This window comes from Camarhynchus parvulus, chromosome 2 (assembly GCF_901933205.1).
Source record: "Camarhynchus parvulus chromosome 2, STF_HiC, whole genome shotgun sequence".
NCBI lineage: Eukaryota > Metazoa > Chordata > Aves > Passeriformes > Thraupidae > Camarhynchus > Camarhynchus parvulus.
The window spans coordinates 138,914,533-138,939,673 of NC_044572.1; the positions used below are offsets into that span (position 1 = coordinate 138,914,533).

Genomic DNA, 25,141 nt, shown 5'->3' on the forward strand with positions numbered 1-25,141 from the left:
ACAATTGTTTAATCAATTATTATTGCACAAAATGGCTGAACTTGGAGACTGAACTGCTGCCACATGTATTTTACAAAGCTTTTGCTCATCAGTGTTTGAAGGAGTGGGAAGGGAGGAGGGACAGCCTGGCAAGGTCAGGGAAGCAGAATATGGAGCCAGGTTTGCTGGGCACAGTTAAGTACCAGGGTAACAGAGACTCCATGGACAGCCTGGAGCAGAAGCCAGCCAGGTGAGCCACCCAGCCAGGACCAAAGAGCTGTCCATACCATTCTAAAGGGGAATTAATACAGTAGGTATTGGGGAAAAGATAAAGCTGCATCAGCATCTTTCTTTCCCCATCAGTGATTTATGTCATTATTGCTTGCTAAAAAATATCCTAATCCCATGGAAATTAATGGGAAAGTTCATGCCAACTTGAAGACAAGGTGGCTTTCACTCTCCCACCTCCTGCTCTGTATTCACTCCCCTTCCTGGCACTGTAGCAGAGGGCAGGTTGTCCCCACCAGCCTGGCCATCACTGTCTCACCACCAGAGGCTCAGCCACAGAGAACTGGACAGGGACAGCAGGGTCTGGGTGGGGAACACAGACCCTGAGAAAAACCACAACTGCAAGTGCAGCCTCCTGCAAGCGTTTCAGCAAATGAATCACCCCAAGACTCCTTCAGTGCAGGTATACTCAAGACTCTATTTATTTCTGTTTTCAAAGAACAATTACCTTAATCTACAAACCAGATTCGGTCTTGGATATGAGCAAATGCATGTGCAACACAAACTGCGTGCACCTTGTGCCTATGTAATACTGCTGGCAGACATTTACAGCTGTGCCCACACCAGGGCTAGGTCAGCTCTGGAGTTTAACAGTTACACTTCAAGGCATTTCTAAACCAACATCAGCCAATGCAATAGTGAACAGAAAGAAGCCAAAAAGAAAAAAAAGAAACTAAATAATATATTGCATGTTGCCCCATAGAAATAATTTCCCAGCCTTTATGGTTTCATGAACTAGATTCCTTCACATACAGAGTTCTACATGAAGTCTTTAATCCAGCAAAAGCTAAAAAGGTAGTGAGACCAACTTAACTTACAGCTGCATTGAGAAGATATTAAAATTACACCTAAAAGAGCTATTTTATGCAAGTCTTAGAGACCTGAGAAGTCTTTTCCTCATTTCCTCCTGTATTCAAGGTTTCCACTGTGAGTTTCAGAGAAGCAAAGAAGCATGCCCCCAAAAGTATGACTAACTGAAAAGATCAAATGTAAATGTCTTACAGGAATTCATATAATGTATCACTTGTGACTTCTCCACTGCAAGTGTATTTGTCTTGGCTCATACCAAATATACATCCTTATCCACTTCATACAGTGTGCATATTGATGGAAAAGTAACAAAACAAAGTGATTAAGGAGAACAGCATACCTAAATTTTCCAAGAACTGAATTAATACCTGCATTTATTGAAACTAACTGTATTTTTACAAAATGGGAACAAAGTTGGTCATTGAGTTGGCCAAAACTTTTTGCCTATGAGAATTTCTTGTGATAAATGTGATGTGACTGCAAAGATTTTCTATGAGGAGATGGTACATTGGATAATTCTCTGCTCTTCTACACAGAAAATTCTACTTATAAAAGGCTTTAAATGCAAGTTTTAATCAGCCTCTCCAAAACAATTTATTAACTTTTAGATATAAAATGCTATCTCAAATTGAAACATAATAAAAATTCCCACACAAACCTGCATGTTTTCAAGCTAGCCCTTCCTTTCCTCCCTCAAAAACCAAAAGGTATTTGTTCCCCAGTCCTTTGCAAAGAGAGTGAACTCTGAAACCTCTCTAAGGTGCTAATGCTATTTATGCACATAGACAAAAAGCTCTGCCAGTACTTGAACAAAAACTCAAGCATTAAATACTAACATTTCATGGTATGCCTAGCAGAAAAGTTCAATACATATATAAAACAAGATCAACACAGAATGATTCTAGCAATTCAGTCCAAACACAGGCAAAGCCCAGAATCAATTTCAGTTTATTTTTATTTGGTGTAATTTATAATATCCCCATACTCACTATTTATTTCCTCAAGACTTCATAAAAAAAAAAGTGCTGCTCTTTTGATAATCTATCCCACATGTTTATTAAAATAGATATAACAGAGTGAAAGGGAAACATAAAACTGTCAGATTATCATTTTTAGTTTCAGGGATATTTTATATGCCATCTCTTAGAACTTCAATTTATGACTTTCCTTAATGGAGACTTTCAGGGTTGATTTTAACATGTTAAGTGGAAATTCCACTGGTTTGTTCCTTCAGTGCTTTCTTTATGACCTGTTCTCACACATCACCTAGGTCTAGCTTATTTATACAGACAGCTGTTCACTGAACAACAGGGAGCTTCTCAAAACTAGTTGCTTTCATTTGCATTCTTCCCATATTGAAATGTAATTTGCTTTTACGGCTGCTTTTGGCCTGACACTTCTCCAGCATTTCACAAACAAAGAGGAGTGAAGTTACCATGAGGTTTTTTTACCTCTTTCAAGGCTGGAATAGAGATTTCGCCCCCAGAACTAGATGAGAGCTCTGTCTTACAAATATCCCAAAAGCATCAACCTGCAACCCAACCATTATTCCTGCAAAGAAAAGGTAACACAAGTCATGAGAGCAACAGTAGCTTCAAGATTATTAGCTGAGACACCTGCAGCACCTTTAGGTCTTTCATCTGGTTTAAGTGTTGCTTGTGTCACTCCTCACCACTGTGTTCAGGATTTCAAAAATTTGGGCTATGTTAACTGTTTAATTGGCCACTTATCTAAACTTCTAAAATCTAGAAGAGTTTAATTTGGGCAAAACACAGTAATAAAACCTGGAGCTCTTAATGAAGAGCCTGTTGTCATCATCTAAGTCATTCCAGCTTGAAGCTTGCTTCCCTTCTCTTGCATAAGCACATCTTCCTGGCTCTAATACAACAGAGCTCACAAACAGCCACATCCCCAGCTCTGGAAAAGTCTTCCCAGAGTTGAGATACAGAGAAAGAATCACAGATCAGTTAAGACTGGAAGGGACCACAGGTGGGATATCTGGTCCAACCTTCCTCCATCAGCAGGATCTCCCCAGAGCACATTGCACAGAGTTACATCCAGACTGTTCCTGAATACCTCCAGTGAGGGACACCCCACAACCCCTGCAGTGTTGAGCTAGAACAGCCCACCATAACATTCTAAAAGCAGAGAGAACCAATGGGTAACAGGCATCAGCTCAGCCTCTCCAGACCTGGCAAAGCCCCAGGAGCCTAAAGCTGCCACGCTGGCCCTAAGCACATGTGAAGGTCAAGCACCAAACAAGGAATACCTGTTGAAGGGACTGTTCATTACACAAGTATGTATGATGTAAACACATCTTATGGTCTGTGTCTGCCTGCCCAAGTGTATGTTTATGTGGTAGGAATCCTGCTGGGTCTCTGCACACACTTTATCCCAGCCACCTACCACAGATGGAGGAGGAGACTGGGCACCTCCTCCAGGAGGAAAGTCTATCACTGAATGAGACAGGACAAGTAGGTTAAAAGGGACAGGTAGTTACCAAGAATAATGTGTTCTTTGGAAAATAATCGTAATTTGGAGACCTTTTTTTCTGTTCACAGCATCCCCAACCAAATAAAACAAAAGCCCAAAAACCCCACACAAGCAAAAAACACAAATAAGTATCCCCCAAACAAAAAAAAACCCAAAAAAAAAAATCAAACAAAAAACCTCACAAAGAAATCAAGCCACAAGTACTCAAGGCAAATCCTGCTCACCTTATTCCTGGAAAATACTTCTGAACATCCAATACTTAAATATCTCCTTTGGCTTCACATCAGCAAGAGAAGGATCCTTCTGGCATCTACCTGGGAAGAGTAAGACCAAAAGGAAGCTGCCTGCTATAAGGGCAATCACATCTGCCCCACATCTGCTAGTCCCTCTGCTAGCTTTGTCTTTCCAGGCTGTATAATGGAGACTAAAGCCCAAATCCTGGGATAAACCGATTAAACTTTCACTGTCTGAGTTAAAACTATTAGCTTAGAGCAGCCTCATAAGACACATGCTGGATAACTCTAAACTTCTCCAGCACCTTCGCACAGCTGCCTCTTGCTCCCCTTGCAGAATCAGAGCCAATGGCAGTTTAAACACATGTCAGTATAGTAAATAATCCTGGAAACAGCTATTATTGAAATAATTCAGACTAAAGTGGAGATACATTATTTCCATGGTGTAGCTTTTCCATGCTCTCTCATAACTACTTATGTTAAAAGCCAAAATAGGTACTGCACCAGCTGTACATGCCTATGGCAAAGGGAACATAAAGTTTAACTATTGGCCCCATTTCCCTGAAAGGGCACATGAGGCTGACAAATATTCCCAAGAGGTCATATTACCCATTGAAGCAAATCAGGTAAGTTGTGTCTCCTTTGCCAGAAAAGAATTTATATTCTAATACCGGCTTTTTACATTTTATTTTTATCTTATTATATACTTCTAGCTTTCTGATACTTGGGAAAAAAATTCTGTTTCTCAGGTACTTACACCATACCAGGAATTTACCAATTTGACGTGACCGGAAGCTGTTCATAGAGATGCACACACACATTACTCACCTGTGTGCTGCCTTGAAGCTGCCTCACTGTTCAAACACATCATCTTCAGAAGGAAATATCCCAGAGCAGAGAGGAATAAACAGCCACAGCTTTAGTGTTGCTAACTTCTAGAGCTGTGCCAACAAGCACAACTTCCAACAGTTCAGCAAAAACCTGTGTATCATTTCTAGAAGGAATGTGCTGTATGTTAATCATTTCTAATCAGAGGCAGTTTTTCCACATCTACTTTTCTGGCTCATTTCCTTACAATTAAAAACTCTATTTTACCCAACAGTACAGTACAGATGTGCCTCTTTGGCAGTGACCTACTTTGTTGTGCCCTTAGCATATGTGCACAAAGCTGTAACCAGTTCAGTAGTTCAAGTTCTAGACAGACAAAATTAAAGCCAGACTGTAACAGAAGTGTGCAGAAGCAGCAGTCAGAAATCTGTCAAAGAGTTATGTGGAAATTATGTCCCTTAATTGAATTTATGTTAAGGAACAAACTTAATGTAACTGCGAGGCAATATCTAGTGTTGAAGCAATCTGATGAACTAGTCACAGCTGATTAAACCTTTTTTAAGCAAGTTTATTAACTTATGTTCTGGAAAAAATTATGTTTTGATTGCTAATGAGATAATGAACAAACCAATTCTGTCTTTTCCCAACTTCCCCCACAAGAAAACTTTTGTGTCCCTGTTCATTACTGAGTGCTGCTGGACTCTGAGATGTTGCAAGATGCTGGATGTCATAATTTCAATTAATCCTCTCTCCCAGAAGTGCAAGGTAAAGAAGGCTGAGCTGTTACCCACCTTTTAAAGCACAGAGATATAGTCTCATACAGCAGCTTTCCTAGCCCTGCAAAATAGCAGCTGACACACTCATTTAAGAACATGAAGGAGGCGCACAACACACCTTCCAACATGTAGTATCAATGACAAGTAGCGCTCCATGCTTTCTACATCCTCTGTAGTTTCTCACAGACTTCTCTAGCCCAAATCAGCCTCACCTTGAACATATTCTAATTGCCTCCTTGTTTGCAGTGTCCTCAAGGCATGTACCAAATGCTGCCACTCCCCTGATGCTCCTTCTCATCTTTACAACGATGTGCCTCTGCCAAAACAACTCAATTTATTCCTACTATTCCAAGTCCTAACTCTTTCCCAATCTGCCATGACAGTACAGTGCTCTCCCTGATTGCTCTAAGAGCAGATGTCCTGTTAAAAACCCTTAGCACAAGCACACCTTATGCTGGCAGAAGTGTTTTTCTCTGCTCGAGAGTTTAAGGTTTGGAGAGATGACATAGTTGAGCCAAGTGAAGCCACTTCCCACCAGCTACAGCTGCTGTAGTGACACCAGTGTGGGGCTGGGAGGGGCTAAAAGAAGAATCTGGCTCACGTCCACTCACCCTGTCAAGGCCAGCAAAGCTGTGTTCTATGGGTTACTCACAAACTCTACATGATAAGTAGCTAAAGGATTTTCTGCACATTCTAGAAATACTGCCACCATCCCTTCTTCACCAACTATTTTTCTGAGATGCTTGAGGATCTGTTTCAGACTTGGAAAGCCAGAGTCTCCCATGCTGTACTGGGACAACTTTGTTCTCATCACATTTTGTTCACTTATGCCATTGCTCTCTTGAACTACTGTTTCCTCCAATTTCCCTTCTACTGAAGTGGCTGTACCAATTCTAACAAGTAGCCATGGCAACATAATCTTGCAGAATAAAGTACAAAATAATCCTATGATCAGAAATCTAAATTAGAAAAATGAAATGGAAATAATGTGCTTTTAAAGCCTGGAAGCAGACTGACTATTGGTACAGGTTACAAATAGAGCAAACTCTCCAATACTTATGAACTCTGAATGAACACAAACAGATGCTATACTTACAGCCAAATTTACAGATACATTACCAGCAGGGCAAGCTCCACACCATGTATTATACAAACAATGAGATTAAGAGAACAAAAGAAAGTTAAAACTCATTCCCAGCTAACACCTGAAACCATCAATCTATTGTGATCAGCATCTGAGCTGGGCTGTCCCAAATCCAAACTGGTTTGAATTCTGGACACTCCACATCAGCTCCCTCAGGACAGACATGCAGTGAGCATCTCTGACCCAAACCCAGTGGGCAGCAGAGGTGGGAAGAGACCAGTGCCCCTGGCATCACCTGTGTGAAAATGCTGTCCTGAGAGGGTGGAAATGGCCTTCAGAGAAAAGGCACCTGCCTGAGCAAAATTAAGATACAAGCAATGTTTTATTAACTATAGCAGAAGCCTTCAGCTTTCAATTTTACTCTCATGGTTTAAAGATTCTTTAAGAGTAATACAAGATTTCAATTTAATTTTCATTAAGAAATTACTACCGGGGTTTTAAAACATGCTTTTTTCTTTTCTAATGATACTTAACATGTTTAATCTGCATGTGCAATTGAATTTCAGGTCTCTAGACATATTTAGTCTTCTAAGCACCCTTAAGGAGATGGCAGTAAGTTGCTTCTATAGGGCTTAGTATAGGATTCCCAAGGTGGGTTGACAGGGCACCCTGCACTTGGTCCAAATAAATCCAGGAATGTGCTGCCCACAAGTGCCTTATTTTCTTTAGAGTAACTGAGACAGAGGACTCATACAAGAATTACTGCAAAGAGGATGTACTGATTTTTATCTGTGAAAGGTGATACAGGCTGTCTGGACTGCTAAATTAGCCTGTAATCTAATCTAATCAATGAAAAACACATCAAGTGTTGCCACTCAACCTTCCCCATCAGCTGCAGGCAGCTGAAACAATCAAAACTGAGATTCTCAGAACTGCTTAGACCTGGGACTTTTAGAATAAGACTCCCTGCTCCTTTCCCTTTCAATTTCACTTTCAAACTGATGTGTGCCAAGGGTAGCTACATGAGTCATGAAATGTACAGCTTCTAAATATAAGGCATTTCCCTAACTGCATATTTGCTGCTATAAACATCCCCCCCCCCAAAAAAAAGTGTTTTGTCCATACTTATACTAGAAGTATAAAGAATAACTATACATACAATTAGCAATCACTGAGATTTACAGCCCTGACCTGACTGTAGTAACTAGTTGTGTCACATATGCACTTATTAAGTGCCCTGTGCCTCATTTTTCCTCTATACTTGCAGGAGATTCACTTTCTGGATAAATACTATATTTTGTTATCTCTCAGAAATCTCCTGTTGCCACTACCTTACTGAGAGACACACAAAACCAGATTAAGATTGAAAACTACAGCCAACAAGAAGCCCATACCTATTTTGAACTATTTCAGCATGTAATTCACAGAGATACAATTGCTTTGCTCCACCCAGAGAAAATTAAAAAGGTAGGAAGAGGAGAATCCTTACAATTCTTACAGAAATATTGTTTCGAAAATAATACATGTTACTACAGTACAAACTGCATCATGCTTATTCTTACTTTGCTTCAAAGCTGTGCCTTAGTCCCAAGAATGCCACAGAAGATGACTACAGGCTAGTACCCATATGCTAAATTCACTGTGCAGGGGGATGCCTTTCTGTGGGAAATTTATGCAAAGCCAGGGAGGCTGCCAAAAGCACTTCTCCACAGACCTTGCAATTGAGTTAACTGAGAATCATTCAAAACCACTAAAATTCTAACAACACTAAGAAGATGCTCCTTTTTCCACTAGGTACCTTCCACCACCATCACTACTAGCTCACCCACACACATTAAACAAGTTAGGGAAAAATACCCTGCAGAAAGATAGCAAAATTCACTAATGCAGTTTTTTTCTTTCTTTCTTTTTCCTTCTGCAGCATCATGCAGGGGGGGTCTTTTTTGACATTACCATAGTCTACTTCAAGTTTTCATTTTTTTTCACTGAACACATAGAGAATACAAGTAAAGCACAACCAGTTTGGTTACAGAGCATGCCAAGGGACTGCTCTTACCCAGGATGCTTTGATAAAAACAAACACCTTTGGTGTCTTGAGAGGCACTTGAATGTAATGTGCTCCACACAGCACAAGAGGGGCTGCCTGATTTTCCAAAGTGCTTCATTTTCCAAAGAACCCTAAATTTAACAGAACCACAAGGAAATTATATGTACAAACTGCACATATAATTATCTGTACAAATTATATGTACAAAGCTGTCAGGATAATTTTAACTTCCTTCCACACCTGCGAATATGTATTGTACAATGAGGACGCCTTGTCTCTCATGCAGGGAAGTTTTCTCTGCTCCTGAATTCTGGTGAGAAGCTCCATCCCGCTGTTCTGAAGCCCTGGGAAGCCACCCAGGGCTGACAAGCCCAACATCAGGGCTACCCCCACCCCTGCTCCCTCTGCCTGCTTTGCTCCCCACACCCGGGCTGTGATGAAAAGCTCACAGGAAATTAAACCCTGCAGGCAGAAGCGCTCCATCCCTGTAGATGAGGAGACAGAATGATTTCTAATGGCTCAAGTCCTTTCTCCTCATCACCTCCCTCTCTTCTTGAACCTTCTGCCTTACAGCTCTTCCTAAGGCAGTATCACCTGTTGCCTTATTTCCCTTCCATTTACCAAATTCTACTGGATTTAAGCACCCTAGCCAACTACACAGACCACACCAATAAGAAGGAACTTTAGCTTAGTAGGTGAATTCTACAAGTGTCAGGGATGGAAAATGAGAAGGCAGAACTACCCAGCATGGATATTCAATTTGTTAGAGTAGGGCCTCTCCTGCAGGGCTTTACCCCCACACCAGCACAGCTGCTGCAGCTACACCACCCCTGACCCGGCAGCAAATCTCTCTTTTCACCAGCTCAGAGACAGTGATCAATGCAGGAAAAAGGGCAAGTGTGAAAATGAAGCATTGCCTGATTCCTTCTCTTCACAGACCTTCCTCCTCCTGCCACCCACCCGGGTGCCAGCCCTGCCTCCCACACAGGGTGCAGAGGCCTGGGGAGGGATTTTCCACTCCCTTCCTCCCTGCACAGGAATGCAGGAGAGACTACAGTTTAGTGCTGAGCTGGTAAATGCCTCATTCCACTGAGCAAGCAGTTTTAGGCAGGACACTATATAACAGGCAGGCTCTAGCACTCTGATATTGGGTGTATTGTGACACATCCTCCCTGCCATAGCCTCTAGGAAATACTCAATGGTAAGACCCTTTCCAGGAATGCACAATGCATTGGGCAATACTCAGAGCCCTGCTGCACCATGAAATGTGCTTCTTGTGCTTTACACCTTGCCATGCCTTTGCAAATTTGGCTTTCCTGGGCTGGAAGTCACAAACAAATCTCAAAATCTCCCTAAAATGTAAATCTTACATTTTGACCCTGGAAACACACGCTGGCTTTGCTCTGTGAATTGGAGAAAGAGTCTAGACAGGAGCTGCACAAGGGTCCTGCCCTGCCCCAACACAGGCTGCTTTTTGCCATATATAACTCTCTAAGAAGTCAGGAAATGGCAAAATCCTATTATCTGTAAGGAAAGGAAAATCAAGTGTTGCCCTTCTATACTTTAAAGATTAGAAAGAACTTTTGCATTTTCCTTCCTTTAGTAATAAAAATACAATTTTAGACGCTGCTGCTGAAGAATGAGCTTAAAAATGGGCAATAGAATCGCAGAGAATTGTTCTAAGCTGCCTGCTTTCATAAGCCATTCATGTGGAGTGGGTCCCCACTGAAGGGAGAAGCCCTCCCAGGCAATGTTGGAGCCAACATTTGGTTTGGTTACTCTGCTGAAATACCAAGAGACAGGCAGGACAAAATACAGAGTCCAGTGTCAGAATATTTTAACTCCACAAAGAGATCACTACTGAAATATACAAATTGCAAATTACAAATTCAATTGCAGAAACAACTACTGAGGCACCTCAGCATGGAGCAAAGGAATGCAAGATAGCTGTGATGTCAAAAGGAGCAAAGGCAGGTGAAACAGCTTCATCTCCACTCCTAGCCCAGAAGAAAACTGAGGGGTTTTTAAGGCTCGCCCAGCAGCACCGTGCTCAGGTGCTGATGCTGCAGGCACCACACAGAGGGAGGGAGACTTGCAAGCACTGTGTACATTACTCATTAGGCCACAGCAAAGCTCAGCCACTACCTAGCTGCACCCCAGAAAGCCCTTACACTGCATAAACAAATCAGTGATAAAATTTAGATGCAACAGCCCCACTTCAGAGCGTCCAGAGAAGCTCATATTAATACCTCAGAGGTACATCTGTAATCAATTCAGCTGCAGCAAGGGAAGACAAGGTGCACTTTGGTCCTGCAGGTATTGCAGGGCACAAAGGGAGAGGAGACACAATTGTCCTCAGCTTCTTAAATCCTCATGGAGCACAAACTCCTCCAGTTTTCACTGTCACAGGGACAATAAAAGAGTTTCTCAGCACACACTACTATGGAATACATTTCTCACCGTCCCTCCCTTTCAAACTTTTTCTGTAACTTTATGCCATAGTTGGCTGCTCATAGCTGATGCTCAGCTGCACCTCCCAGGCAGCAGCAGCACCTCCTTTTCTCCTCAAAATAAGCACCAAAAAAACCACACGTGAAGAAATCTGCGGTACCGAAAGGGCTACAGGTCCAGCGAGGTGGGAGTGCCCGCAGGAAAGCGATGGCACGGGGAAGGCAGACTGCAGCATGCCTCAGATGCCATTGACCTCCGGTTAAATGAACTTCTGGGCAAATATGTAATCACTTTATCACACACACGCCAAGGGCAGTTCTGAAGCTGTTCGTTCTCTCAGGTGGAGCAAGCAAATTAGTCCTCGTGAAAAGACAGGGATTAGACGTTTGTGCACGCCTCTCTCCTCATGAACTCGTGGTCTGAGGGAACCTGGCTCTGCTTTTCAACTTGCTCCCCCCAAATTCCGTCCCGTTCTGGGGGGACACCCTCCCTCCACGTGTCCTCCACGCACAGCAGCGTCTGCTCCTTTCTCCGAGGTCAATGTCTAAGGCTGCTTTTTACAAAACTCTTTCAGTCACCCACGAGAAAGGAAAAGGCGCTGCTTTGCAGGGATGGCTGATGAGTCCGTGAGGTACCCCCAGCCTCATTTAAACCGCTTTGCCCCCATCCCCCATCCCTGATCGGGAGTAGGGAGGTGAAAGAAGGAACTGGAGAGAGGGTAGTGTCAGGCGTTTCAAGATGACTTAGGGCAAAGTCACCAAGCCATTCTCTTAATGGCAGGAGGGGGGTTCCTTTACTTCTTTAATCCCTCCTCTCACAGTACCCAGCTCTCTCCACCTTTCTTGGGCTGAAAAGATGTGAAAACGTCCCGACGGCAGATCCAGAAGATCCCTAACCCTGCAGGAGGCTCGGTCAGGCTCCCACCGGCAGCCTCAGCCCAGGAGGGCTCAGGGCTCAGACCCGTCGCCACGCACGGACGGGGCTGCGGAGCCTCCACCGACCGCGCACGGACGGGGCTGCGGGGGCTGCGCCGGCGGAAACGAGGGCGGGAAGTTGAAGCCCGGCTCCCCGCTGGTCCCCTGCCGAGGGGCTGTGTCCGTAACACACGCCGTCGAGGGTCCCGGCGCGGGGTACAGGGTGTGAACTCTCCGCACTGGAAAAGACGCCCGGAGGAGCAGCACGGGATGCGCGGGGTCACCCCCTCGCCCCCGGCTCGGCTCCGCCGCCCCTCAGGCAGCCGAGCCGCCCCACAGCCCCCCGCCGCCGGAGCGCACGGCCGGACCGCCCCGCTCCCGTACCTTCCAGCAGCACCTCCTTGCCGGCCCGTTTGAGCGCCTGCACCGCCTCGTCGTGAGTGGCATCCCGCAGGTCCGTGCCGTTCACGGCCAGGATGGCATCGCCCACGTAGAGAGCCTGGGTCTGGTCGGCGGCCAGCCCCTTGAAGATCTTGCTGATGAGGATGGGCATCTTATTCTCCTTGCCCCCCTTGATGCTGATGCCCAGTCCGCCCATCTCCTGCTTCAGCACCTTCACGCACCGCTTCTTGTTGGAGATGGCCTCGGGCACCTGCTCGGGGGGGTCGGTGAAGGCGGTGCGCACCGCCGCCGGCCCCCCGCCGCCCTCGGCCCCGCGGCACGCCGTCCCATCGCCGCCCAGCCCGTTGTGGGCCGCGCCGTCGGGGCGCTCCTCGCCGCTCAGCACCAGCGCCTCGCCGCCCAAGTTGGCCAGCACTTTGTGCCAGCGCTCCCGCACCAAAACTTCCAGCCAGCCGCTGCGCTGCGCCCGGCCGCCCCCGCCGCCGCCCGCCGCCGCTACCGCCATCTTAGGAGCATGCTGGAAGCGCCGAGTGACGGCACCCCCGGCTCGGCTCGGCACGGCACGGCACAGCGCGGCGGCACCGGACTTCAGCCGGGGGCGGCAGCTCCCGGCGCGGCGGGGAGGGGCGAGGAGCCGCGGCCGCCCCCCCGGGGCCGCGCCGGGGCGGGCGCACCTGGCGGCACCGCCCGCGGGCGGAGTGGGACCGGGACAACCCGCCCCTCCCGGGGACACGGCTGGGACGCCCTCCCTGAGCCGCGGTGCTTCCGAGCCCGGGCTGCGATGGCATGTGGCGGGGCCAGCCCCGGCAGCTGCCGTCTGCAGCGGGGTGTAGCGGGGAGCTGAAGGAAACCAACGGCAGGGAAGGGATAAGGAAAACCCAACTCTGTTTTATTCCCAGAGATTTTTGTATAAAGTGAATTAAAACTAACGGGTGGCCCCAAGGTACTTAAATTTCAGGTCTATGGAAGTAGAATACGAGTTATTTCACAGCTTTGTAGGACGGAGGTATTAAGTGCTTGTGACCCATACTTTTGCATATTTAGTTGTTGCTTATATGCCCTTTGATTACACATGTTAAAGAATCGTGGGGGCTACCTGCCCGTTTTGCAATTTTTCCCATACTCCCTTCCCTCCTAGGAAACAATAGGCCCCTGACAAGGGGCTCGAAGCTCCGGCTCAGGCATCAGAGAAAGCTTCGCTTTCACGTTGCCTTTCAGAAATGTCCCCAGCAGGCCTGGAGGTGCTCCCCCACAGCAGCTACAGACAGGAAGCCCCTCCAGGACTGCCTTTGTTTCTGCTCCTTGCAGAGCAGCTCTGCCTTCTTCCTAAACTGGAATGAAAACTCCGGTGGTTCTGGGCTGTTTGGTGTATGTGTGGACAACACTTTGTGGAGGTTGGGATAGCCAGAGGAGTTGTTAGTCCCAATCATTTCAGCCATGTGAGTCGTGTGGCTCCCTAAGTGCTCCATCTTGCCCTTTTCTGAAGTGATGCTATTCATTTCTGACACTGGGGGTTTGCTTCCAGGTGCACACGTGCGCCAGGTAAATGTGGGCTGGGCAACTTGGGACTCACCTCCTCAGTGTGTGGTGGGACCTAAATATGGGATCATCCTCAGACAAGCTTGTCTTGGTTTACTAGGGTGTCTCAGACCATGCTGCTCGCACTAAGCTACACAAGACACTTTCCCTTCCCTCCCAAAGGAGGCCTCTGCCCTGGTTCATCTGCAGCCTCATCTGGGTTACACTCGGGTCCCTTCTCCCCAGCAGGAATGCAACCCTGCACCTATGGAGAGTGAGAATCCACAGGCGATGTGTTATTCAGGGATAATGAGTGGGTGGAGAAAAAGCAGACGAAGAGAGGTCTCTTCATTTCTCATGTTAATCAATGCAAGGTGAAAAGCTATAATTAAGCTTTCAGGGCTGTGAATCCAGAGTGAAAAGAAGCATGTCCCGCTAAACCTGAACAAGGCACCTAATCCCTATGCAGGAGGAGGCTGCAACACGCTCTTTTCTCCAGCTGATTCCTCCCTTGCACATTTAGGTAGCTCATGTACAATACTCTGAATGTTTGGGTTGGTGGGTTGTTGTAGATCCCATTCCGAGATGCAAAGCATAGTTAATGAATGTGCTCCTTTGGTTACAGCAGCTTTAGATTGGTAAAAAAGGGGGGAAAAGGACAGGCTTGCAAAAATCAGGTGTTACAGTGCCAGTTGTCATAGCACTCACATTTCTGTGTAGCTCCAAGGCCAAGTGTCCAGGCCAAGTTATAAAATCAGACATCTGTTTCCAAGTGATCAGCTCTTACCAATTATTTTATGGTTTTTTTCTTCATTAATTAATAATGGATCAGTGCTGCTGCTAATGAAAAAGTGTATTTTTAAAGTAGTTTCAGAAAATTTACAATGAAGAGATATTTAGGTGGTTTCTGTCCTGTTGTGCAAAGGTAATAGAGAAAGGAAAGTAAATGCTTAATGCCTCACACACACTGTGTGTTTGGGCTGTGTCTGCTGAGTGTGTCTGGTGCTCCAGTGGGATTCCCATGGAATGCTCCTGTAGACAATTGCACTGTGTGTATCCAAGAGCTGTGCTTATCCCAGCTACTTTCCTTCCCCATTCCAACAGAGGTAAATAATAAAGTTTCCCAAGGCCATCATCTGAGATATGGATCCCCAGTACAGAAAAGACTTTACAGCAGCCTTCACTGCTTCCTCCTCCCCCTTTCTGCCCGCCTTGGATCTGTAAAGAAAACAGAGATGATGTTTTAGTCTTGAAAATAAAGATAGTGTAAGAGATGCTAAGGCACAGGCTTGAGGCAAACAGTGTCCCAGATTGTCTTTCCTCCTGGAGACACTGCAATGGATACCTGATGTGTGTGTTCCCTGTCCTGGGAGTGCAGGCTCGTAATTGTTTTTGTGTACCCTGAGTCTTTGTGTACACCAAGAGCAACTTTGGGCTGCTGAACTGAGGGTGAGAAAGAAAAGGTGTCTTGAGATTTCCCTGCCCCTGCCAACATTACTGACCTCAGTCCTGCCTCAGGCCTGCCAGTCACACCTGCAGTGTGATTTCTGAAATATAGGTTTATGCAGCAGGAGCAGAAACAGAAGATAAAACCAGGTGTTTAATGGGTGTTCAGCTATTGGATGTCCAGGTTTGCCACAGATAAAATTGTTATAAAATTCCAAAGTCAGCTGCTGGTCCCTAATGTTTTCCAGGGCATAGCAGAAAGCAAATTCCTAATTTCAACTACAAACCTTTCCTGACAGTGTTGTTTCTGGCAGCATCTGTAATTACTCACACTACAATTGCAGTGTTCAGTGTGACTCTCTGCAAGGAAGCCAGGATGTGTGGTGGGATGGGCAAAGCACTCGATACTTCCAAACTTCCATCTCTAATCACTAGAAAGCTGCTCAGCACTGACAAGGCTTAGCAAAACTCTCTCTCCATCAGTTTTCCTTCTGAAAGGGTTTGCTGTGACGAATGGAGTCTTTCAAACAAGCCAAATAATATTTTTTTTATTTTTGTATTTTAGCAGTGCTTAAATGCTTGAACTAGATTAGTGTCCCTTTCACTCCTGCTGTAAAAACAAATTGTTAGGCAAGATAATGCTAATAGCTGCTGTTGACCTGCAGGGGCCTATGGGCTCAGCTAAAGTCAAGGACCTAAATGGAAGAAGCAGTTCAGTGAACTGGAAGAAGTCAAGGCATTGAAAAACACAGAAGCTGCTTCCCAGGACAAGGAGCACCGAAGCATGTCCAGGTCATAAAGTGCAGCAGTGATGTCTGAGGAGCTGCCTGGGTGTCCAAGGAAGATCAAGGGATTTGGGGTCTGTGCGTGCATGCAAGAACTTAGCAGAAAGGTTGTGGGTATGGCGCTCAGCTTTACTATAGAGGCTACTGGAGACAGAATGAGGACACTGCCTGTTAATGGGGGCTTTTCCCTCTCTTTTCAGGCAAAGAGGTCAGTGTTCACATCTTGTGTACATAAACTGTCTTCCTGATGGCAAAATCACTGCAAGGCCACATATGCAAGCTCACCACTCAGTGGTGCAGGGAACATAGCTCCCATTCCCCTCGCAGGCAGAGAAGGTAAGGACACAAGAGAGCCTTTCTATACGAATGGCTTCTTTAGAACTGTCTGTGCTTTTCTATAGCAGAGGTGTAATTTTTGAAGAACTTCTGGGACATGCTCAAACCCTTCTCATATCTTATTTTTCTTCCTTTTTGCGTTATCAGTGTTACAACAGCTCAAAGCCAGCTCAGCCAAAACTGCTTTAAATTGGAAAAAACCGGGTTGTGATCCTTGAACATGTTTCAGATGACGGAGGTTGGACAAAATCAGGTCTGGATAATGACGTTCCCATCTTGTTACCCCGACACCGACCAGCTCAGCAGACGGATCTGGATAGGAAGGAAGTCCAGTGTCGGAAGGCCAGTGCTGGAAAAACGACAAGTAATGAGAAAGCTGGAAGGGAGTTCAGCTCCTTCAGTGATCCCAAACACTGCAGCAGCCAAGTTTAAGTTCCCTTCTGAGGAACATGCCTGCACTACTCATTTCCCCCATGGCAGCCCCTCCTGTGTCTATGCCTGATGGGATGCAGCAGGGCAAGCTCCAGTGCTGATGCAGATGTCCCTGTTGCACTGTGGGGGATGTCATACATGGCCTGTGTCATGCCTTCCAACAGGCATTGCTGGTGCAGGGCAGGCAGCCCACCTAATCCTTAGGAGTAATCCTCCCCTCCTCAGTGCTGAAGGCGCCTGTTGGCTTTAAAATCAGCATTCAGTAATCATTGCTCATTGGTGCTGGTGGGGTTTATGAGGATGTCAAGAACAGCTAAAGGTCTTCATAACCTGCAGGCTGCATTATGGTTTGTTTTCCAAATTACAAAAGCATTTGTTTTTCTTTTCTTAGTTTGAAGTTATCCAGGTTTTTCCACACATCGTGGCATTTGAAAATAAAATGAATGCATAACTGCTTGCCAGCAGATGCTTTATGCATTCAGTTTTTCAAAGCAGGAACCTACTTGTGTGTACATGAAAGAAGTATGTGTGTGAAATCCGTATGTGCACCTACCTGAGTCACATGTTAACTAGGCAAACTGAGCAAATATTCCCACAGCCATGGAGTTATGGGCCAGGATGCAAATTAACATCTTCCTGCTGCAAATACAACTCTGGCACAAGTTCATGCAGAAGTGGATGCCAGAAGTGTTCAGGTTTCTTGTGCACATAGATCTGAGTCTAATTCTTTCTACCATTAAAATTACTTTAAAATAGACAAGATCAAGCTCAGGACTCTAGAAATGTTTGCCTTGACTTCAAGAAATTTTATGAAATAACTAAATTCAAAAGACTCTGAAAATAAAGTTTCATAGCTACACTGTATACACTATAGTAATTTCTCCTGGTTTTGTGTCCTTCACTTGCTTTGCAGATCTCTCTCAGTGTGTTAGCTTCTTAACTTTTTCATTCCAAGTTACTTTGATCCTGCAGTTTCTTGAATTATCTCTTGCATACCGATCTCCCTCCACTCCATAAGCTAAGCCCAGAATGTTTTAAATGCCAAGATCAGAGGTTTGCATTGCAGTAACTCTCGAACATATAATAAATAATGAAAAAGGTAGTGGAACTCCAGATATCATCCAACATTTTTCAGCTCTGGTTTTCATTTTCATCAGAAACACATTGATCTGGTTGGGTGTCAAAACAACAAAAGCATTTTTTACCATCTTTTTATTTCCTCTTGGTCTTAACCTTGGTCTAAACCTTTTTTTAATGTTGTAGAGGTGAAATGTGTCATGTGTTACAACCATGACCCGACAACCCAGTGGCTTCATGCCCATGTCATCAACCTGTCAAATCTTTTACATTCTGGCAAGTCTCACTTGGAGGTGCCCCACCTTCCACTCCTTTCCTGCCATGGTGCCTGTGAAACACACTGTCCACAAGGTCTTTGGACTTTTCCTGCCCTGGAATCCCCTGTGGTATTCACTTCTCCTGCACTATTCACCAGACATCTGTGCCTGCAGCCTGCTGCCCACAGAAGGAGAGAAGCTGGCTGCTGTGCAGGTGTCAGAAGTGTTTGTTTCCTTTGTGCAAAGTAGTTCAGCTAGAAAAGCTAGTTTTCTCCAGCTGTACCCTCTCACAGGTGAAATAAGGTCATTGTCCCTCTTTCCATGCAACTTCCGAGGCTGTAAATCAACCTATTACAGTGGTGAGGAACAGAGATTGTTTGTTTGGACAGAAGGGAAATGAAGAGAGGAGTCTGCAGTCTGGAGACAGGCTGTTCTCCAAGACTGGTCCTGCAGAGATGATCCTGAGCTCGTTCATATTGTGACTTCAGCACAAGTTTGTCTCCCAAGAGCATCCCCAAGCCCAAGAGAGGAAAGTGCCATGTCCCTCTTGGTTACCAAAGAAGAGCTCTCTTGGAGCCCTCCAGAACCTGAGCAAGGTTCTGCCTCCCTGCCTGTCCTTGCTTGGAGCAGCAGCTTGATACTCCAAGTAGGAGAGGCTCTCAGTGCTTCAGAAGTGCTTTACTTTCTCACTGCCATCACCAGAGAGGGCAAGGAGCTCAGGCAGCCCCTTTGAGCTCTGCACTGAGTGAGAGCTGCAAACCAGAAACTGAGATTTGCTCTCTCCCATGGCAGGGCAGGACCTGTTCAGAGGGGAAATAGTGGATTTCCTGAGAAACTCCTTGTGCTGCACAGAAAGCTTGCTCCACTAAGGGATGAGAGAGTATGGAACTGTCACTGGAATTCTCACCTCCAGGTCTTCCATAACACATATTATTTTGCATGTGCATGTGGCATTGCCTTTGTTTCACTTTTGAGCTCTGCAACTCTGGCTGAGTTGCATCTCTTGCTTCAGGTGATATCTGTGCTGGTTGTCTTTTGACAGCTTTGTAAATCAGGTGTAAGTCTAGGGAGGGCAAGGGAACACTGATGTCAGAGAAATGAGAATCAGCCTCACTATATTTTATATTCTTGGGTGGTTCTCTTGTGGTCTGGAAATAAGACACAAAGGGTCTACAATTAATTCAGATGGGAACCATCACATTTGGGGGACTAATGACAGACCAAGTTATGAGGCAGGTCTGGGAGGGAAATGTTGAAAGTGTTTTCTTATTTTAGTGTAATCTCTGAGTTAGTTTTCCATTGTCAGTAATCACCTGAAGGAAATGTAGGGGCAGACTCAAGCAAGGCAGGGCAGGAGCAGATCCTTTACACACAGTAAATCCATTCCCTGCTACGATTGTCAAATGGACCACAGTTCTTTGTTAAACCAGATACTTCTGTTGGAGGTAAACCCACCATATATACAAATCACAGACAAAGTTGCTTCAAATTCCTTTACGAATTTTTTAAAAAATCATTAATTCATGAAGAAATTAATTAATTCATTAATTAATTAAGAATTTCTTCATTTTAAGAAACTGTGAAGGTATTTGACCTAAGTGGCACTGGTGTTTGACCTGAGTGGCACTGGTTATGTGACATTTAAGCATTCTTTGTTAATCCCACCTGTTGCACAATGCATTCTAGGACGGACAAACCCTTTTCTCATCTGTCTGACAGATTCATCAAGCAGAGTTTTTGGTTGTTTGGCTGTGGATTGCCTTTATGTCAGTGTTTTTCTGTGTATAAGGCCTGGCCTGCAAGCTCTGACAGCCACTGTTGATGGACAAACCCTTGTTTTGGGTCCCAGTTCTCTATCTATTAAGGGATAAAATAATACTTCATTTCTTTTTAAAGTACCTTCACTTTCTTTAATGGAAATTATCATGTGAGCTACACAATAGCATTTCTCAATATTCAAGATGAAATTAAAAGGTGAAAAAGTCACAGAGGATGTAGGAACCTCTAGATGTAATCTCTTCTTCACCACCCAGTACTGCCAAACCACATCCCCTTCAGCTCTTCCATACTGTGCACACTCTTGGTTGTGTGATAAGTGAACAGGCTGCCCCACCCTGTCCTACCCTGCCCTGCCCTGTCCATTCTATGTTCCTGTCACTGTGGCCACTGCCACTACTTCTGCCCAAAGAGTCTGCCTAGATGGAAAGCTCTTGGTGGTTGGAGCTTTTTGATACATGACTATGTAGATATGACATTAACCAGATTTATTTTTGTATATTTAACCCAGAACTAATATCTACTCCAGAATTGAAAACCATGTTTAGTTTGAAACATATTGACTAATCTTCTGGCAGAGTGGAATAGACTGAATCCTTTTTTAAAATTCTTATTATAGTGAAAGTGAATTTTTTGCATCTTTTTATAAGAAGTTTGGTCTTTTTTGTAGGTGATTTGAGTTAGACTGTGCTGAAACACACTTAATGGAAAACATAATTTCAAAGATTGGGTGGTTTCTGAAATATTGGAGTTTTATTTAGTATTTATATAGTATAAATTAAAAATAGGTTGTTGAAGGTAGTAATAGAAATTGCACAATGCATTTAACAATTGGTTAGATTGTCAGCACAGTTATTTAGCCAAGTGTACTCTTCCCAAGTATTCCTCTGAGAATCTGGTTCTACCACATATAATTAGACAAAAATAATTAGACAAAAAAAAAGTGGGGAGAAGGAGGTGATTTTAGCAAAATATGCCTTTTTATGCTAATGCAAATACAGAATAACTTTCTCACTAGATTTGAACTGAGACAAATAAGCATGAGCCTCTGAAATCCGGCACCCAGAACACACAGGAGGGTAACTCTGGACTGCTTCCCAGTTGCCTACAGCAACTCTGATTTTTTCTGGGTGGCAATCCATTATTAAAACCTAACAATAAAAGCAAGATTATTGTACATTTACTATAAAAGTAAAAATGCATTCATGATAACAGTGATAAGCTCGTATAATTGTAGTGTATACTTGTCCAGAGAACACAAAATTCCTAAAGATAGTGCTGTTTTGAGCCTATGGGAATGAATTTATTTTTTTAATCCAGACTCTTTAATGTTGTTTTAAGGCTGGGTTTGAATTAATGTAGGGAAGTGCAACCAGCAGAGCTGGGAGCAGTGTAGAAAAACAACTCCAGCCTCATGGAAGAGCCCATGTGGTGATCAGCACCACAATTCCAAGGCAGGGGAGGGTGAGCCCTGAAGCACAGTGTAAAGGCCTGGAGAAGGGCTTGAATGGGGACATGCACCCCATGCTGCAGAATGAAGATCCGCTTGTTGCTCAGCAGTCAAATGTCTGACTCCTGCTGGTCTTTCACAGCTCTCCCCTGCCCAATCTGAGGGTAGCAGCTGCAGCTTACTGGAAACCAACATTATTTGGTGGCAGAATCTTTTTTTCCTTTTTAACATTTTGTTCATACAATGCTGCATTCCAGTTCCATTCACTACCAGAAAACTCTCTGGGCCCACTGTTGTGGCAGCAGTTGTGAAATCGGTGTGAACATTTATAGATGTAAACAGCTGTGGTTGTTCTCTTACAAACCAGACACCTCCAGCCCCAAAAGACCTGAGACTCACAGAATTGTTTTCAGATTTTTTGTGCCCTTCTGCAGACAGTGCAGCAGCTCTGAGTGTTCATGCCTCACTGACATTTGCCGGGCTCCCATGACCCCTGGGGCAGTGATGGATCAGAAAGTCTAGATGGGGATAACTGTAGAGCTCTAAGGCTTCAAGCCTTGCACATCTGCACAACAAATGTGAAACGTCTGTTGTCTTATGGAGAGTGTTTGTTTCCTTAAGAAAATCCCTAACTTATTGGGGTCTTGGCTTAGGGCAGTGCTCGCGTGGGAAATCACGTCTCTTGGATGGGATGTTTGGCTCAATATCCACATGGCAAATGAAGTGGCTCTTGTCAGGGTCCCTGAAACAGTGTCTTCTGCTGGATCAGGTGACGCTTACTGAACCACCGTCCTGCTCAGTTCCTGTAGTCCAGCTGTATTGCAGTCCTACATGATCTACTGTAGATTTTCTTAAACCATGAGGAACACATCCCCTGTTTATCTTTGCTGTGGGCAGAAGGCTGTTCTGCATGACCATTTTTGCTACTGCAGGAACAATTTCTACTGAGTAGTTAGAAGTAGCTCATCAACGTGTAAGTTTGTCACTTCTGCAGAAGGTATGGCTTGGGGCACAGCACAGCCAGATTTGCCATCCCATATACAAGCACATTGACACATACAGTGTTGTCTATAAAATGATTTAGGTACACCTGGGAGAATGTCTGGGTCTGTTCAAAACTCCCATATGTATTGCTGCCTAATTCCTCCTGAGGGAATTAGACGAAGACTTTACTGTGAGGGTGTTTGTGAGCTCAGGCAATCACCTTGTCTGAGATCAGTCCCTTGTGTCACCCCTGCAGGGACCAGCTGAAAGCTCTGGGGCCACCCAGGGAACCAATGTCTAAATGTGCAGGGTGTGCGCCCAGGCGCAGCCCTGACACCAGCAACACCATGGATGCAACTAGAGGACACACCTGAATGTCTGTAACTTAAATTCCATTGCTCACAAGCACACAAGGCTTCTGGCTCCACAGCAGGAGGTCTGGAAATCTTGGCATTTTAAAGTGCTTCTGAGTCCCAAATGAAACCCTGGGACAAGAACCAAAGATTCTGGAAGTGGGACTCTCTCTCTGCACTCTCTTTTAGGTCAGTTTTAGTGGCAAACTCAAGACAAAACTTTCTGATTCCATTATGTTGCTGCAAGAGTTTCTTGGGAATTCTTTTTAAGACAACCAATTTAGTGTGTTTAAGATTGAGTTACGAAAAGCAGGGAGACTATAAATGTTTCTGCTGTGGTCATTGTAGCACTTTTCAGTTGTGTTTGAAATCCAGATTTGGTTGTGGTGAGCTACCATTGCATCTGGGTCCAGTGCATTGAAACATTTGGATAAGAAATGTGTCAGCTTTTGTTGAAACTCACTTATTGAGAAACATGGAGGATTTATGCTTCTCTTCTGATCCTTGGAATTATTCTCAGAAGGTTTTTCCCAGCAGAAAAAGAAAATTCAAGGTTCATATTCATTTTCTTGAAACACTACTTTAACTTCTGAGGGGCTTTGAAGGGAACACTGCTGTTCAACAGATGAGTGTTGCAGAAGGGAGTATAAAATCATAAATAAAGCAAATTCCCTTCCTGTGCTTTCCTGGCCTACAACACTCATAATTTTTCCCTCTATATATCTTTGCATACAGTAGGTTTCCCTGTGTTGCCCATGATCAGCTTATTACTAAAATTACCCAAATGCTGAGATACAGACTGGATGAGCAGATGAAAGGGGGGCGGAAAATTAGATTGTTAGTGATCCATGACCTGGAATAACTGTCAGCCAGTTACTAGTGGTGTATCTCAGGGATGGATGTTGGAGCCAGTGTTGTTTAATGTCTTTATCAATGGCACGTGGTGATAAAGTGCACTCTCGGTGAGTTTGTGGACAAGCAATCAATAACCTGGAGGGCAGGGCTGCTTTTCAGAGGGCCCTGGACAGGCTGGAGAGGTGACCTGACAGGTGCTTGTGAAGTTCAGCAAATGTCAGTGCACTTTCCTGCACCTGGACCAGAATGGTGGCTGACTGACATGTAAGCAGCTTTGCAGAAAAGACCAGGGAGTCTAGTTGGAGTGTGGAATGTGTCCTTGTAACAATGTCATCCTGGGCTGTGTTACCAAAACAGTAGCTAGCAGGAGGAAAGTGATTTCTAGCCCCTTTAATTAGCATCTTTAAGACTGCATCTGGAGCAGTGTGACAAGTTTGGGGCTCCCTGGAGCAAGCAAAGCATTAACAAACCAGAGTAAGTCCCACAGAGATTCACTAAGATTCAGGGGCTGAAGCATATGCTATAAAGGAGAGAATGAGAGAGCTGGGCTTGTTCAGCCTGGAGGAGGCTCAGGGGGTTCTTCCTGCCATTTACAGACCCCTGATAGGAGGGTGGGGAGCAGACACATACACTCTTCTTGGGGTGTCCAGGGAAGTGATGGGCACAACTTGAAATATGGGAAATTTATATAAGGACTCCTAAGGGGAAGGGTGGAAACCCAGCAAGGGTGGACAAATATTTAAACAGTGACCCAGAAAGATCTTGAATCTCTGTTCCAGTAGATATTGCAGATGTCAACTGGATAGAGGCCTGAGCGAGCTGTACTGGCCCTAACCCTGCTCTGAACAGAAGGCTGGACTAGACATCTCCAGCAGTTCTGTCATTCTTGTGACTGAGTGAGCTGAAGGGAAGGTAGAGCCAGGAAAGACCTGTGCTTTCCTAGCCATGTCAGCTTGTTCTCTGCAGGCTGCAGGACAGCAGAGCACACTCCACTGCACATCAGCTGTGTCTCTCCTGTTTTTAGCAAGCGCTGGAAAATGAGTAAGGGATAGATGCAACCACACTGACTGCCCATCAGCACTGTTTAGTGATGTGAATCTAATTGACCTCCCACTGAAGTGCATTGTAAGATTCCTACCCATATAATGGGATTTGATAAAGGCCCCATAAAAACAGTAGGATTTAAAAGAGCTGCAGCATTAGAGGCAGAAGTCACACAGAACTTTCCCCTGGCCTGTCCCAGTGCCCCATGAGATACACACATTCATTCCCACACACACACAACCTCCTCTGTGGTATCTGCAGCTCTGTACTGTAAATCCTACAGCGCTAAAATTAATTAAAAGAGAGATGCATATCTACTCTAAAAAGAGAATGCGACTCTTCATTACACATAAAAATGTTTTAAATCTTCAAGAACACTGTAGGAAAGCTGGAAGGTTGAGGCTATAAAAGATATGAAGTGAGCAAAGAATATTTGTTTCATCAACATGTGTTTTTTCATGACAGTCCTAATTCAGAACAGAGTGTAGTTAGTCAGGTGTGATTAACTGCTTCTGGGATCTGA

The 25,141-nt window shown here is 44.8% G+C and overlaps 1 protein-coding gene across 1 annotated transcript in view; it reads right to left on the reverse strand.

The window, feature by feature from the left end:
- Positions 1 to 12,902, reverse strand: part of SNTB1 (syntrophin beta 1) — a 113,055-nt gene extending 100,153 nt beyond the window's left edge. The window contains exon 1 of the mRNA XM_030971102.1: positions 12,288 to 12,902. Coding sequence (XP_030826962.1) covers positions 12,288 to 12,810 — 523 coding nt within the window. The 5' untranslated portion in view covers positions 12,811 to 12,902. The remainder of the gene's footprint in view (positions 1 to 12,287) is intronic.
- Positions 12,903 to 25,141: the final 12,239 nt, after the last annotated feature.